The sequence below is a fragment of the Morus notabilis genome, unplaced genomic scaffold (genome assembly GCF_000414095.1).
Source record: "Morus notabilis unplaced genomic scaffold, ASM41409v2 Scaffold664, whole genome shotgun sequence".
Lineage (NCBI taxonomy): Eukaryota > Viridiplantae > Streptophyta > Magnoliopsida > Rosales > Moraceae > Morus > Morus notabilis.
The window spans coordinates 113,124-128,337 of record NW_010368047.1 but is presented as its reverse complement, the minus strand read 5'-3'; the positions used below and the strand labels follow the sequence as shown (position 1 = coordinate 128,337).

Here is a 15,214-nt window from a genome sequence, read left to right as displayed (position 1 = left end):
CACTAAACGAATTTTCTCCATATGAACAAAACTTTTCATCCACAGTCCTTTTTTGTTTAATTTTCTTTTTTTTTATCCCCCTCTTAATTCATTGCTATTTATTTTTCCTTATTATACATTCTGTTTTTCCTTTCTCAAATGTGACTCATAAGTATTTTTATTCTCTAATTATCTTATTAAAATAATTTCTTCTCATATATGTCTTTATCTAATTTATTTTAATGAAACGAAACGACCTCTCAAACACATTTTTTTATATGTGCTCAATAAATAACTTTTAACATATATGTAAAAAAAAAAAAAAAAAAAAGAGAAAAAAAACAACCTACTTATCAACGGATCTCCTCAAACAATGAAACATTTTGCCCTTTTTTCTTGCATTTTACGTTTTGCTTTAGTTTTTAGCCCTTCCTTTTTTAATTACATGTATTTGGCCTATTATTCTTTTCTCTTCACTTTTCTACTTTTTTAAAAAAATCTATTTATACTACATTATTAATAGTTTATAAGGAACGCTATTAGATTTTTCTACAAAACCTCGCGCACGCGTTTAAACTAGTAAATTAGCAAAAGCAATATGAGATTGAAAGGTATTTTTTTTTTTTTATCAAAATTAGATCGTTCACCAACAAAAAGTATGAATTGCGTTTAAATTTATAACATAAATGTATAAATATATGACGGTCCGAAAAACAAAGTTTAATTTTTCAATAACATAAAAAATATTTACATATTTTATCCGTAAGGGTTAATTAAAAAGTATATTTTTGGTTTTTAATTACTACAAAAGTGCACTATCGAATAATATTAAGGGAGAAAGAGGAAAATAGGTCAAGAGTTGAGATGAATTAAAATTAATAGGCCAATAGTTTACATAAGTTAATAAATATACCAAATTACTGTTTTTGTCCATAACTTGTCTGGTTATGAACCATAACTTGACAAGTTATTGTCCATTTTTGTCTATAATTTGTCTGGCTATGAATCATAACTTGACAAGTTTGTCCATAATTTATCTGGTTATGAACCATAACTTGACAATTTATGGTCTATTAATTTCTATAACTAAAAGTTGGCCTATATACTTCCTTAAGCTTTTCATATTGACATATTTTCTACTATTTCCGTAATATTAACTAAGCAAATGTATACCTTCTCTTAGGCAGCTGTGAATTACGATTATCAAAATGACCAAGATAACTTCAAGAGGAAAAAGAAAAGAAAATGAATAAACATTTCTTAGTAGTATACATGGGAATAATATCTAAATATGCAATCAGTAGGTTTGAGTTTTCAACTAGCTAGCAAAACCACATTAGGTAAAAAAAAAATGTTGATTTGCTTACCTTTTTTTTTCTTTTCTCTTGCTCTTGAAAAATCCCAACCGATTAGGGAGACCAAAAACATAAGGCAAATATAGAGAAGAATATCATTTAGAAATTATATATTGTGATTATGTAATAAATGGCAATGCAAATTAAAGAAACTATTTTAATGGGGTTTTTTTTTTTGGTTGTGCTTACCTCTATGGAAAATACAAGATCCATGATTAGTGAAAAATATTTATTTATAAGTGAATAATACATTGCACCAAAATCTCACTAATATTAGCGTGTGCTACTTGCCATAGTACAAGAGATTTGCCTACCAAAATTTCATTCATTATTACAGTAGTCAATGTAATGTACTATAACGTTTATGTAAAACATTTTCTTAAGAAAGAAAGAAAGAAATCATTTCTCCAAAAAGAAAAATTTGGTGGGACCAAGGGCCAAACTGTATGGGCCTCACTGATCCAACTTCCGCCACGCGTCCTATGCCAACATATTTTTTGGCACCAAAATCCTCTGCTTAACTGTAGTATTCCATTGTCGGATTCAAAGAGTGCAGACAGAGAAAATAAAATATTGAGAGAGAGAGAGAGAGAGAGAGAGAGAGAGAGAGAGAGAAGAAGAAGACAACAGTTTTTGCTTTTGGGGTCTTGTATGGCTTCAGAGAAGAACCAGAAATTACCAGTTTTTAATACTTTGGAGAAAGAAGAAGAGAGTGATCATGACAAGAAAGTCTCTTCTTCTTCAGCCATGACCAAGAAAGGAGCTTATGCTGCAATCTCTTACATGGTTTCTGCAGGTTATACATACATACATACACACATACATACATACATACATACATACATATATGTGTGTGTGTGTGTGTGTGTGAGTGTGTGTGTCAATATGCCTTGTTTTTATTAATATTTATATATGTTTTGTTCTATGCCGTTTTTCTTAAATGGGGTTTTCATGTAATTTCCCATGTTTTGATTTTTGGTCATTACTTTTCGTATTATGCATGTTTCTGTAGTTCTCATGTTCCGTTTGTTATGTGGGAAGAGGGCATTGGTTATAGTATGAAGTGATAAGAGTATTTACAATATTTAGGAAGAATAAATTTGTGATTCACGGCCACAAAAGTGAATGGGGAAAAGGATATAGTGATAATGTGTACTTAAAAGAGATCAAAGTGGAGGGGCCATGGAAGGGAAAGAAAGGAACCCATAGTGGATTTATAATGTCATTCACGGCCACAAATAATTGAGTTGCATCAAAACTAAGTTGTATAGTGGTGGAGGCGATTTTCAACTTTGATATTATTGTACTCTAACATGGACGTGACTTAGAACACCATTTTCCTTCTTGATGTTGGAAATATGGAGAAAATTTTTGTCTCTCAGCTCTCTACCTTTTTCCTATACGGTTATTTTGATATAATTTGGTCAAAAGCAAAGAGTTTTTTTTTTTTTTTTTTTTTTTTTTTTTTTTTTTTTTTTTGTGAATAACAGTAAAGTTTCAAAATTTAGACATAATTACTGTGTAATCCGTTATTTTGAGATATACCGTACATGTAGCCTATTTTTTAGTCAATGGAAATCAATCCGAACTGTTGATATTTTAGTTTCTTTTAGGTGAGATATTAACTTTCAAGGTTCCAGATCGATTAAGTCGTCATGGATGAAGTGACTGAAAAATGTCTTGCGTGATACATTTTAAAATAATGAGTTTGTATCATAGTTAATAAAAATCTATAAGCATCGATGTTAGTTTTCTCAAGCGTTTTGTATAACAATGTAGGAACTAGTTTCAATTGTATATGTGTCTAGATATTCTAACATTGTACTTCATTGCCATATTTTCTCATAATAAGTATAAACGCATTTTTCTCTGTTAATCTACAGTTCTTTTGGTGATGTTCAACAAAGCTGCCTTGTCTTCATACAAATTCCCATGCGCAAATGTCATCACACTTGTTCAGGTATCACACTTGCTAAGCGGGTTTTTTTTAGCCTTACAGTACAGTCTTGGGATCATTTAAATTTGAAAAAAAAAAAAAAAAAGTTCTAGCAAAACATTCTCTTGCTTCATACTTGATAAATTAGCCTCTCATATGTGATTTCCCAAAACAATGTCTTATTAAAATAAGAATTAGTGTTGTACCATACTTTTGTAATGTCCTATTTTTTTCTGAAACCCTTTAGGAAAAGGAGCAAATTCTATATTGGACAAAATATCATAACGGTGTTTTTTTTTTTTTTTTTTTTTTTTTTTTTCAATATAAACCAAGAGTACTGTCAATGGTCACGTTGTCCTTGCCTAATCTTTGAGTCGTGCTTGTGCTGGCCCAAAACCCTGGGGCTGGTCTAGTCCATGCCTATCATGCTTAGCCTAGCCCAAGATGACCTCGTGTCAATCAATGTTCTGTCCTGCCCGTTTGACATGTCTATATGAGTTTTGCATAAGGGGATAAAGTAAAGTGAGAATTGTCTCAATTAAAATTGATTATATTCTTGACACAGACATACAAAAAAAGTGACATATTTGGCTAAGATGCTTTCCAATCACACCTTCTTTTCTTTATTTGCTCATTTCGGTTTTTGATTATTTGTGTTTGTCTTATTAGATGGCATCTTCACTAGCATTGCTTTATGTAATGAAACGCTGGAAGATAATTTCTTTCACAGCTGAACCCCAAAGCAATACTGATAATCCAGGAACTCTAGTACCACTGAAGACATTAGTTCACACTCTTCCTCTTGCAATATCATATTTGTTCTACATGGTATGTTTTTGTCTTTGAAGTTTTTCGCCCTTTTTTTTTTCCCTAAACACAATGGCTCAGCTTGTAATGATGCATTTCTATATATGCTCTTCTTGTGAAAGTTGGTCACCATGGAATCAGTTCGGGCTATTAACGTTCCGATGTATTCCACCCTCAGACGAACTACAGTGGCATTCACAATGATTGTGGAGTACTTGTTAACTGGGAGTAAACATTCATATCCAGTTGTTGGCAGGTACACCTTAGTTTTTATCTTATTCGCTGATTGTTTCATTGATGACATTGAGAGGGATAAAGCAAAAGAAAAAGAAAAATGCATCAAGGCACCGCGTATATGCTAATAGAATAGGATGCGACCTCATACTATATTAGTGTATTGTGTTTAGCACCACACTGTTAAAGGATAAAAGGTATAAATAGTGCCCAATATGACACCGGTATAATTTGGTAAGTCCTTAACATGGATGTTAAGAATTAGATGCCTTAATCCTTTACTAACGCAAACAATAAAATAGAATTAAAGACAAAAAAGCACACACAAGATTTATATTGATTCACGTGCTAATTCTGCGCTAGAGTAACAAATAAGCTTCATTCATTCAATGATGGACTCCACATAGGTAAGACCCATTTATTATGAGTAGTATTTCCCGTCATTGTAAATGACAAATAGCACTTCACGGGTACTTTCATCATGTTATAAATGAATTCCATGTCTAATGCAAAGTGCCTATAAGTTATAGTGACTACCATGAGGTGCTATAGTATGTGTACTATGCCATCATTATGTTTAACTCTCTTTCTTTGAGACTGCTCTTCCCTGGTGATCTCGACCATTCTGCATAATTAAATTTCTATGAGGTTAGATTTCATTAATTACACTTCGGTGTTCCTAATTCCTTTCTCAATGGAACAAATCCAAGGATTTCATCAGTGTGGGGATGATATTACTTGGCGCCTTTTTTGCCGGGGCTCGTGATTTGTCTTTCGATGCCTATGGATATTCTGTTGTCTTTGTAGCAAACATTTGCACAGCAATATACCTTGCTTCAATTGCCCGTATTGGTAATTAATTTCTGCCTTCAATTTTTTTTCCTCATTTGATTTTTTGTTTCTCCTTCTTAACTTCCTACTGTTAACAGACCATGTGCTTTCAATATTTCAGGCAAATCCAGTGGTCTGAATACCTTTGGCCTTATGTGGTCCAATGGTAAGAGGAAGAAATCTCAGTAAATTCTGAAGATAACTCACCACGTAAATCTCTTTCAAATTTCTTTGTTTTTGTAGGAATAATATGCTTACCAATCTTGCTTTTGTGGACATTCATCAGTGGTGACCTAAGACTGATGATAAGCTTTCCTCATTTGTTCTCCCTTGGATTTCAGGTGCTCCTTTTTGCGTCGATGATTTTTTCCGTTTATTTCGTTTCTGCGCATTCTTAGCGACATCAAAATTCTGTTGTTATTGTAATTCTGTTTCCTTGCTTTTCACATTTCTTATTATGTTTCTCATTTTGTTTTTATGGTAAAGATGGACTAATAATGCTTTTCTTGCTTCCCAAGAAACCGGCCGTTCATGTCTTTCCTTCATAGTAGTATTTAACCTGATTACTCATTATTAATCCTTTTCTGTTGTTTTTTTTTTTAACTGTTCTGTTTAAGCAGCAATAAGGTTATTCGGGTTGTCAGTAAAATCTAGTAGCAGTTACACTATGCTTCTATATATGTTTTTCGCCGAGAAATATAGAAATTACCTGGGAAATTTTTGCCCATTTTTATTGCTTTCAAGGCCTTTTGCTATCCAATTCACTCTACTTCGGCCATGCTCATACAATCTTATTGTAGGCCTCAAGTGTCATAAGAATTATAAGTCTTAGATTCTTTGAAACTTCTTAGTTCTGATATTTCATACTCATACATTTCTTCTTTTGTTTTGCTAACTAAGTATATATGTTTATTGCACGCTTGCTTGTTTGTTTCCATGTTATCAAACATTCTTACATGGCTATTATGTCATTGAGGTTGCATTTTCTTTTTGTGCTTATTCGAAGGTTGGTTTTTCAGTTTCTACTTTGTCACCATCTATTTGTTAATATACCATCCGCATCATAGGTTTACTTGAACTTTGATAAATTAGCAAGTTGCCCCTTGAACTACTGTTCAGCAAAATTAAGCCTAAGTTTAATAAAATTTGTAGATCAGTGCCTTCAAATCGACGCATGATGTTAAAATTGAAAAGAAATAACCCTTATACCACATGACATGATGGGGCTCTATTCGTCATCTAAAATTTAAGTCTCTTCAATCAAGCTTACATAACCTATATGATACCGTTTCTTAAAATTTTTTAACAATCATCAACAATTTGGAGATACTATATAAAACCTCGTTTAATTTAGCGAATTAAAGTTTATGGGATAACTTGGCCGTTGTGAAAAATTTTAGGGACAAATTGATAAAATTATTTGTATTAAAAAATTCAAAAATCTTGCTATCGAAATAATATTTTAATGTCAATTCGTTTACTAAGAATCGTTTCTATTGGAAAAACCAACCCCTTATAATAAGATGCATATCGTATAGTTCAAACTTCTTCCCAAATAACTACAAAATTCAACCACAACTCTACCCATGGAACCAACATGGGTTTCACTCCCACATAACCAAATTCCTTAATTTACTATTGTCTGCATTTGTCTCGAAGTATTAAGAAATGTTGGTATTTTTGTTTTTTAAGTTTCAGAGAAAAATAAAAGAACTACTTGATAAGTGCCATCTGAATTAATTGAAACTGATCACTTTGCAGGCCGTGATGCTTCTTTCCTGTATTATGGCTTTCATGATAAATTACTGTGTATTTTGGAATACCACACTCAATTCAGCACTCACACAGAATATTTGTGGTAATTTGAAGGTGCGTATACTTCTCATTTCTCACCTTCTATTATTTTGAGTCTAATTATTTTTCACTTTTTTTCTAGGGGTGTTCATTCAATCCAATCTAACATGTTTTGATCATATAACAATCAATTCAATTTAAGATCGATTTTAAAAATTATATTAAATCCTCTCTAATTACTAGTATATTATTCAATCTAATTTAATTCAATAAAGGTTGGTTTGGATTGGATTGAATTAATCAGTTTTTTACTTGAATTTTTAATGCTTTTTTTATTTTTTATTTTTCTATTCAACCTATTCTGTTAAATCTTTTTGATAAAACTTAAATACTATAGTTGAAAAAATGAAGCAATAATTAACATCCATAAATCCAAAAAAGTATATAAAAGCCAAATTACTTCAAAGTTGATTAAACATCTAACAAACAACTTAAAGAAATGAAAATAAAGTTACAAACTAATATACTTAAAAAAAAATTTAGCAAAAATGAATAATGAAAAACTTAAAAAAGAAGGGGCGCGTTTGGAACTCATTCCAAAATGATTTTATTTTTTATATAAAAATGAAAACGTTTTCAATCTCGGACGAAAATCATTTTTGAAAATGTATTTGGTAGTTTTATTAAGAGATTGTTTTCAGTATAAAAAAACCTATTAATGTATCTCACTCTCTCTCTCGAGAGGAGAATGAAAATAAAAAATGAAAAATGACTAAAAGTTGTTTTTCATTTCTCTCTCATTTTACACTAAACCAAAAAATCGTTTTCATTTCCCTTTTTTAGTCTTTATTGCGCCAAACGCCGTTTTAGAAACGTTATCATTTTTTCTTTCTCGAAAAACGTAAAAAACAAAAACATGATCAATTCTAAACACGGCCATGGTGTCTAAGAGGAAAATAGAATTTAAATTTTAGACATATAATACAAATCACATTTTTATATAATATATAAAGTTTGGATCGGTCTGGGTTGGATGTTTTGAAAGCAAAATTAATATCCAATTCAATCGAAGTTGGTTCTTAAGAGTTCACGTCCAATCCAATTTAATTGAGGTCGGTTATCCGCTAAAAGTGAATTAGATTGATTAGACCGGTAAGTTTGATCGGAATCGAAGTTGGTTCTTAAGAGTTCACGTCCAATCCAATTTAATTGAGGTTGGTTATCCGCTAAAAGTGAATTAGATTGATTAGACCGGTAAGTTTGATCAGATGCGATGAACACCTTTACTTTTTCCGTGGATCATGAATTTTTCCGGGTATTTTAGATATTCTATACATGTTTTAGTTTGTCCTAATTCTCAACTTATATAAGGCATTTTGGGACAACCGTTCTCTGTAATGAAAAATAGAGAGACGAGAGAGGCATTTTGAGTCGGTTCTATCATTTATTTCTTTATCTGATTATAGTAATATGTTGCGCAGCTACAAGTAGATTTAACTTTTACATTAAAAGTGAACCACTATGAATTATATGTATGCTTTGTTTATTTTGTTTGCTATTGTTCTTGTTTTCTTATTGCTCTCAAATAGTATGAACACGGCTTTTAATTTCCTAACATAATGTTCATCAAAAGATTGCAAAAATACTCTTTTCACTATTTTCGAGCTGGTGTAATTCTCTTTTCAATTTGGTGTAAGAAATGACATCTCCATACATATGGCTGCAAGATCAGTTAATAAATTTCATCAATTTTCAGTAAATTCCAATAAAGCACTTTTAGTATGAAAGAAACAAGAAGATAATAACGTCAGTAAATTCCAATACAGCACTTTTAATGTGGAAGGAATAAGAAGATTATAACGTCTGTTGTTTCTGTTGATAACCATAACTTTCAACCAAGTTAAAAGTGAAAAAGAATTTTTTGTTAATTGACTTCTAATTCAATTGGTCACTCAAAAGTGGTAACAGATAAAGTGTTGGACCTCATATCAGCTTTACCTCATTTTTAGTCTATAAACTTTTGGTTTGTTAGGTTGGCACAACATAATCTTTGTCAATTTTCATGCCCAGTGACCAATCACAGAATATCACTACTTGCATGTTGCAGGATCTTTTGACAATTGGGCTTGGCTGGTTACTGTTTGGTGGGCTTCCCTTTGATTTGGTAAAGTCCAAGCCGGTACAAGCAAGTAAAAAATATAATGTAATAAATAGCATATTTATAAAACTAGCTAAATAGTAGATTTTAAAATTATTTTAAGTAAATAGTAGTTTAGTATGTAAATTTTTTTTTATTTCCAGGTAAAATTTTTTTTTTTATGACCGGTGGAAAGATTTTTTTTTTTTTTTTTTCACGTAAAGATTATTTACCATGTCAATTATTTTTTACGAGTTGTTAATGAAACATTTATCTGGTAAACTGCTATTTACTTTAAATAGTTTTAAAATATAATATTTATTTAATTTAGTTTTATAAATATGCTATTTACTATAATTTTCTTTTATTTTTATTTTACTATTGTTATGTTATTCTAATAATTACCAGTCATGGTAGTAATTTAGTAATTATTTACAGTATTAAATAATTATTGACGTGACAATCATGCCAAAAAAAAAGACAAACAAAATGAGCGTTATTTATATAAAAAAAAAAAATGTGATAAGAGACATTTAACCCTAGTACAAATTGGTTCACGATCTTCTGATATTTTCTATTTTTTTTCTTTTTTCATTTTCGTAACTTCCACTATTGAACTATTTGTCTCTTTTCGTTCCAGCTAAATGTTGTTGGCCAATCTCTTGGATTCTTTGGTTCCTGTTTGTATGCTTACTGTAAACTTCGAGGTAAGTAAGCGGTAAAAATGGCTGGTCATCGCTGTCTATATCAGCTGCCAAATTTTGACTTGGTGAATATTCAAGGTTTTTAGCGTATAATTAGACCTCAAAAAAAAAAAAAAAAAAAAAAAACTGATGTGAACAAAGTCAAATTACTTCTTATACTTTATATCTTTCTATTATAGATACCAGAGCTTAATCTTGGTACAATTTTTCTGGTATAATGCAAGTTAAAATTTCACAAATCAAATGAGGAATAATAATGGCTCTTTCTGTCCTCCCACAAGTCCATATTATAGGAATCAATAGATTTATGTTAGACTTTATTGATAATTTGGTGGGGAACTTGTTAAATTTAATCAATTTTAGAGTCTTAGTCTGTTTTGTTACAACATGGTATCACAAATTTCCACGGTTATCATTGGAAACTTTGTGAACCTTACCTTCTCAAAAGTGACCAATGTCTATATAATGTCTGAGATTCATTTTATTTCTTGGTCACTCACCACTTGTACGTCTAAGATAGCATTGAATAAGGTTTCTTTCTCTCATTGAAGCAAAAAAAAAAAAAGAACCAAAAAAGTATAAAAAGTAGACTTTTCTCAGTTAGGTCCGTATGGCAACTGACTTGTAAAGAAAGGTTGAATCAGGCGAGATTATGTCCTAAAGAGTGAAAAAGAGGACTGATATCTATCTAACAAATTTGCAATTCCAATTTTTCTCTTTTGAAAAAGTGCTTGAGGTTTCTTGCTGATTCCACTACCTCCAGTCCACATGTGTTGGTTGGTGATTTTTTTTTTTTTTTTTTTTTTGAGAGATTCTAGGGAGGAAAGCCTGGCTGTGCATGTGTGGACAGTCAAGGTTTTTTTTTTTTTTTTTTTTTTTTAGGAAAAGAGATCACATTTTGCACATTCATACTTATACATATCTAAGGGTTCTCTTTGAATCTTTAATTTAAAAAGAGCATGCAGTAGAAGGTTTAGTGGCATATATATCTGAAAAACAAATAAATAGAGAAAATTACGAATAAAATCCAACAGTTCTATATTTATACATTCTTTCTTGATTTAAAGAAAATATATATATTAATATTATGCTAGAATACTCTCTGAAGATGTCTGACCATCTTTATCGAGAAGAAAAAGTAATCTGGTAAGATATTTATCAAGATATTTTTTGATCAATTGAGTAGTATAAATTAACCATTTGGGGGCGTAATTATAAAAATAACATCTATTGAGTGATATTTTTGTATTTCTCCCTTTAAAATGAAGGCAAGGGATAATAAAGTTAAAAAAAAAAAAAAAAAAAGTAGTTTGTTTAGGAAAAGAGATGTTCAAATGTAACATATTTGAATGGGATTGTTAAGAAAAGGTCACTCATGCACTGTCTTGGATTGATATCATGTTAAGAAAGTCGGTTTGCTTTCCTGATTAGGGAAAGGCCAACATGGCCCATGCAGCATGAAAGAAGAAGAAAAAATCTCACTTATGACTGGGAGCATGGATGTTTCTTTGTTCACTTCTTTAATCATCATCAAGAGCCTCGAGGACCATTTAGACCAACCATTTTCTGGTTTCTCCTCTTTTCTTGATGTTTTTGTTTGTCCCCAAAAAAAAAAAAAAAAAAAAAAAAAAAAAAAAAACAGAGCATAGGAGACAAATATGACGGGTTTAGATTTTTACATGTTACTCTTAATTAATATCTTTTTTAATCAAATATTATATTAGTCAAAATGATATTAATCAAGAGTAAATAGTAAAATTCTAAACTCGCACACTCTAAAAGTAAATTTAATAATTTTCTCAAAAAAAAAAAAAATATTGAACAATTATTTTATAAAAAGTAATTAAATACCCTAAATTGTAACACATTTGACAGATTTATACCCATAAAAAAGTTTAGGCAGATTGTCAGCAAACTTTTGGGGTATGTATAGTAAATCGTAATTGAACCTAATGAGAAAGGTAATTATTTAGAAAAGAAAGATAATAAATAAGAATAAAGAGTTATTGATTTCTTTTTAATGTTTAGTTATTTGTTACTTAGTGAAACGAAAACAAAATCAATTTACTGTTTAGCGTTACCAAACTGAGGTATATAAATCTTATTAATTCAATTATTAATATATAGTTATGCACAATTAAATACTCCTTGGTTTTGATAAGGATATGTAACCAAATTCATCTGTTATTCTAATTAAGGAGAACAACATCAAAGGGGAGATAAATTCACATTCTCTTCCCTATCGCATACATCATGTGCGCCTCACTGAAATACTAATACAATTTTTGATTTTGTAATAAACACATGAATAAGTTGGAAAGAGAAACACTCACTTTCTTTTTTATATTCATATGAAGTAAACATATATCTTTGGTGCAGATTAATTTGTTTACGGAGAATTTGATTAGAAATAGCCAATTAAATTTGTACAAAATTTAATCCCTATTTTTATAATTGGCATAATTGGCATTGTACCACATGTTGAATTCCATAACACAAATCAATAAACATCAAGAGTTGGGGGGTTTTTTTTTTTTTTTTTTTCTATCAATAAAAGAGTTGGTTTATTTTGGTACAAACTACAAAATTAAAATCTCAAGGGTACAATATGGTGTAACATGTCAAATGCACTATGGTTCGTAAGTGTAAAATATTGTCATTTGTTTAGATATTCTTTTAAAAAAATAATCTAAACCTAAAATCAAATCAAGGAAATGGAAAGCTAGACAAAGTACCTCTCATGAAAGAGTCTTTAGTTGAAGAAAGAGAAAGTCATAGGATCTGGTGAGGAAAGAAGAGAAAGGAATTAGTAGTATTAGTAGAAGTGCTAAATGAGAATGGTTTAAGGCGTGGGGGGAATCTGTTTGGGGTAGTGGCACGCGAACTTATCGCCCCAAATCATGAGAGAGACAGAGAAGGAAAGAAGTCTTCTTATTATTATTATTATTTTTTTTTCTTTTTTACAAAAGGTTAAATATATATATATATAAAGGGTCTTTTGCACTTCCCAAAATCTTCAAAGAGGAGAGAATTTTAAAGAAGTGGACCTTGAAAAATATGAAGAAAAGAAAAGGGAATTTAATTGAGTGTGTGGTGAAATGGGGAAAAGAAGTAAGCAAAGCCCAAGGAAGGTGTCCCCTGGTGCACACCCAAGGCAGGGCTCCTTTAGCGCCGGTGTCTCCGCTTTGGGTTGTTTCATTTTTTTTTTTTTTTTTTTTTTTTTTTTTTTTTTATTTTTTTTGTTTTTTTTTTTTTTTTTTTTTTTTTTTTTTTTTTTTTTTTAAGTGTTTGTGACTTTATCTTTGAGTGTGTGCTCAAATGCGTGTGTGTTTGTCTCTGTGTATGTGTGTGTCACTCTAAGTGTAAACTTTGTACGTAATATCTTTTCTGAAGGGAAATTTTATTGTAAAGTATAAAAAATAGAAAATGTCTACAATTTGGCAGTCATATATGTCTAACATTTTTCTTGTCATTCTAATATTATTCGTATAATACTTATTTTATTTAAGTGTAACACTCAATGTAGTCTACTGCTATGTTATAGTTAACTTGGTTCACTATTATCAAGTTATACCGAAAAAATTACGAGAGCATATGATATATGTAACATGTACATGACTTTTTCAACGGTTACTATTTCTGTTCAGGTCATCTACCTCTGAATCCTTCCGATGATAACGACGATAATTCTAGTGATGCTGCTAATTTAGGAGATTAATTTTTATTTCCGTACATTTCTACTATAATTACATTTTTATTTTATTTTATTAATTACTTTCTATAATAATAATAATTTTTTTAATATTTTTTATTATTTGTTTCCTTTTATTTAATTGTTGTTTATTATTATAATATCATGAATTATATTTAATATTGGGTTTAAATATATAGTAATATACAACATTAATTATTAAAATGAGAAAAAATAAATAAAAAATTAAAATATTATTTGCGATGATAAATGTGGTCGCAAAATATTTAATGCCACGTCAGCTAATTCTGCATATTTTGCGACGACTTAATTCGTAAAATATCGTCGCAAATACTCAATGTCATGTCATCTTAAAAATGTAACCGACGAAATAATTGCATCGACTCATTTGCGATGATTGTCGTATAATTGCGACGACTGCTTGTCATCGCAAAAATTGTTTTTGCGACGAATCAATTGTGGCGACAGTTTTACAACGATAAATGGTCACTAAAAATTCATTTGCGACGACTTTGTATGTTTAGCAACGACTTTTTATCGTCGCTAATAGCCCTGTTTCTTATAGTGTGTATCGTATCAAGACTACAACTAAAAATATATCCTACTAATAGGACAATGTTCTAAAACGATGGATCAAGTAGAATTACCCCAAAAAAGGTAAATTATTAGTAATAAGCCTTCCAATTCATCTAAATCAAATGATCATATTTATTAAAAAAAAGTGTGATAATATAACGGAGATATAGACGTCTAATGGTTCATAATTATATTTTGCAATAGATAATTTTTCATACTTTAAAATTATCTTATTATTTTTGGGAATTTTTTTGGTGCTCTCTTTTTTTAGGAACACTGTTGTTCCCTACTTAACAATCGTCAAATTTGTATTATTTTTTAATTTAATTTGACTTTTGACCAAATTTAATACAGATTCAATGACGGATAAGTAAAGAATACTAATATTCTTAAAAAAGAAAAAAAATACCTGATAAAGTCCCATTATTAATTTTCCCCTCCTGATCTCTTCTCAACAGAAACTTCTTTCTAGACAAAAAATCCTTTTGCTGACATTCTGCACTCCTGTTCCCAAGATTCCTCTCTCTTTCTTCATGCTTTCTCTTTCTATATGCACAAGAATTTGACCACTCTCAATTAGTTTCTATATACGTATGGAATCAAGAGTACAACTACTTATTTTTGTACTAAAAAGTCCTACATTTAGGTTAAGCAGACAATATTCCTAGTAATAGAATTGGATGTCACATAATAACCGTCTTAAAACCGGCTTTTGTTCCCATCTATATATTCCTGATTGCTACATTAAACCTGTGTTCCTTTTTATAAATTTTATCTTTGTCATGTAGTGTGTTGGTGTTGAGGATCTCAGATTTTACGGAATACGCATTTTAGATAATGAAAAAAAATAAGACAATATTATTAATGATCCAATTCCTAGCTAGTTATTCATTAAAAAAAAAAAAAAGGCCGAGCTAGTTATGTTCATGATCATGCATAATAGAGTGCTTAGCCAATATGTAGCATGCTTGATCAATTTGTGTTGAACAATAACATTGCATCTTTTTAAGCTTCACCATAATGATAATCTAAATATTTAAAAGCCTTTAAAAAATTATAGTCTAGATATTTAAATGAGCCTATAGATCACAAAGAACTTAGTACACATATAATATTGGGAAGTGGGTTGCTCAGTTATTGAAGGATAAA

General features: G+C 30.2%; 1 protein-coding gene across 1 annotated transcript; it reads left to right on the top strand.

Moving 5' to 3' along the window:
* Positions 1-1,985: 1,985 nt before the first annotated feature.
* Positions 1,986-13,495, top strand: LOC21392309 (nucleotide-sugar uncharacterized transporter 3). The gene is made up of 11 exons (XM_024176110.1): positions 1,986-2,130; positions 3,218-3,294; positions 3,940-4,098; positions 4,200-4,333; positions 5,033-5,163; positions 5,264-5,308; positions 5,386-5,483; positions 6,904-7,011; positions 9,044-9,115; positions 9,714-9,780; positions 13,425-13,495. Exons 1-11 carry the CDS (start codon positions 1,986-1,988, stop codon positions 13,493-13,495), a joined length of 1,107 nt encoding a protein of 368 aa, XP_024031878.1.
* Positions 13,496-15,214: the final 1,719 nt, after the last annotated feature.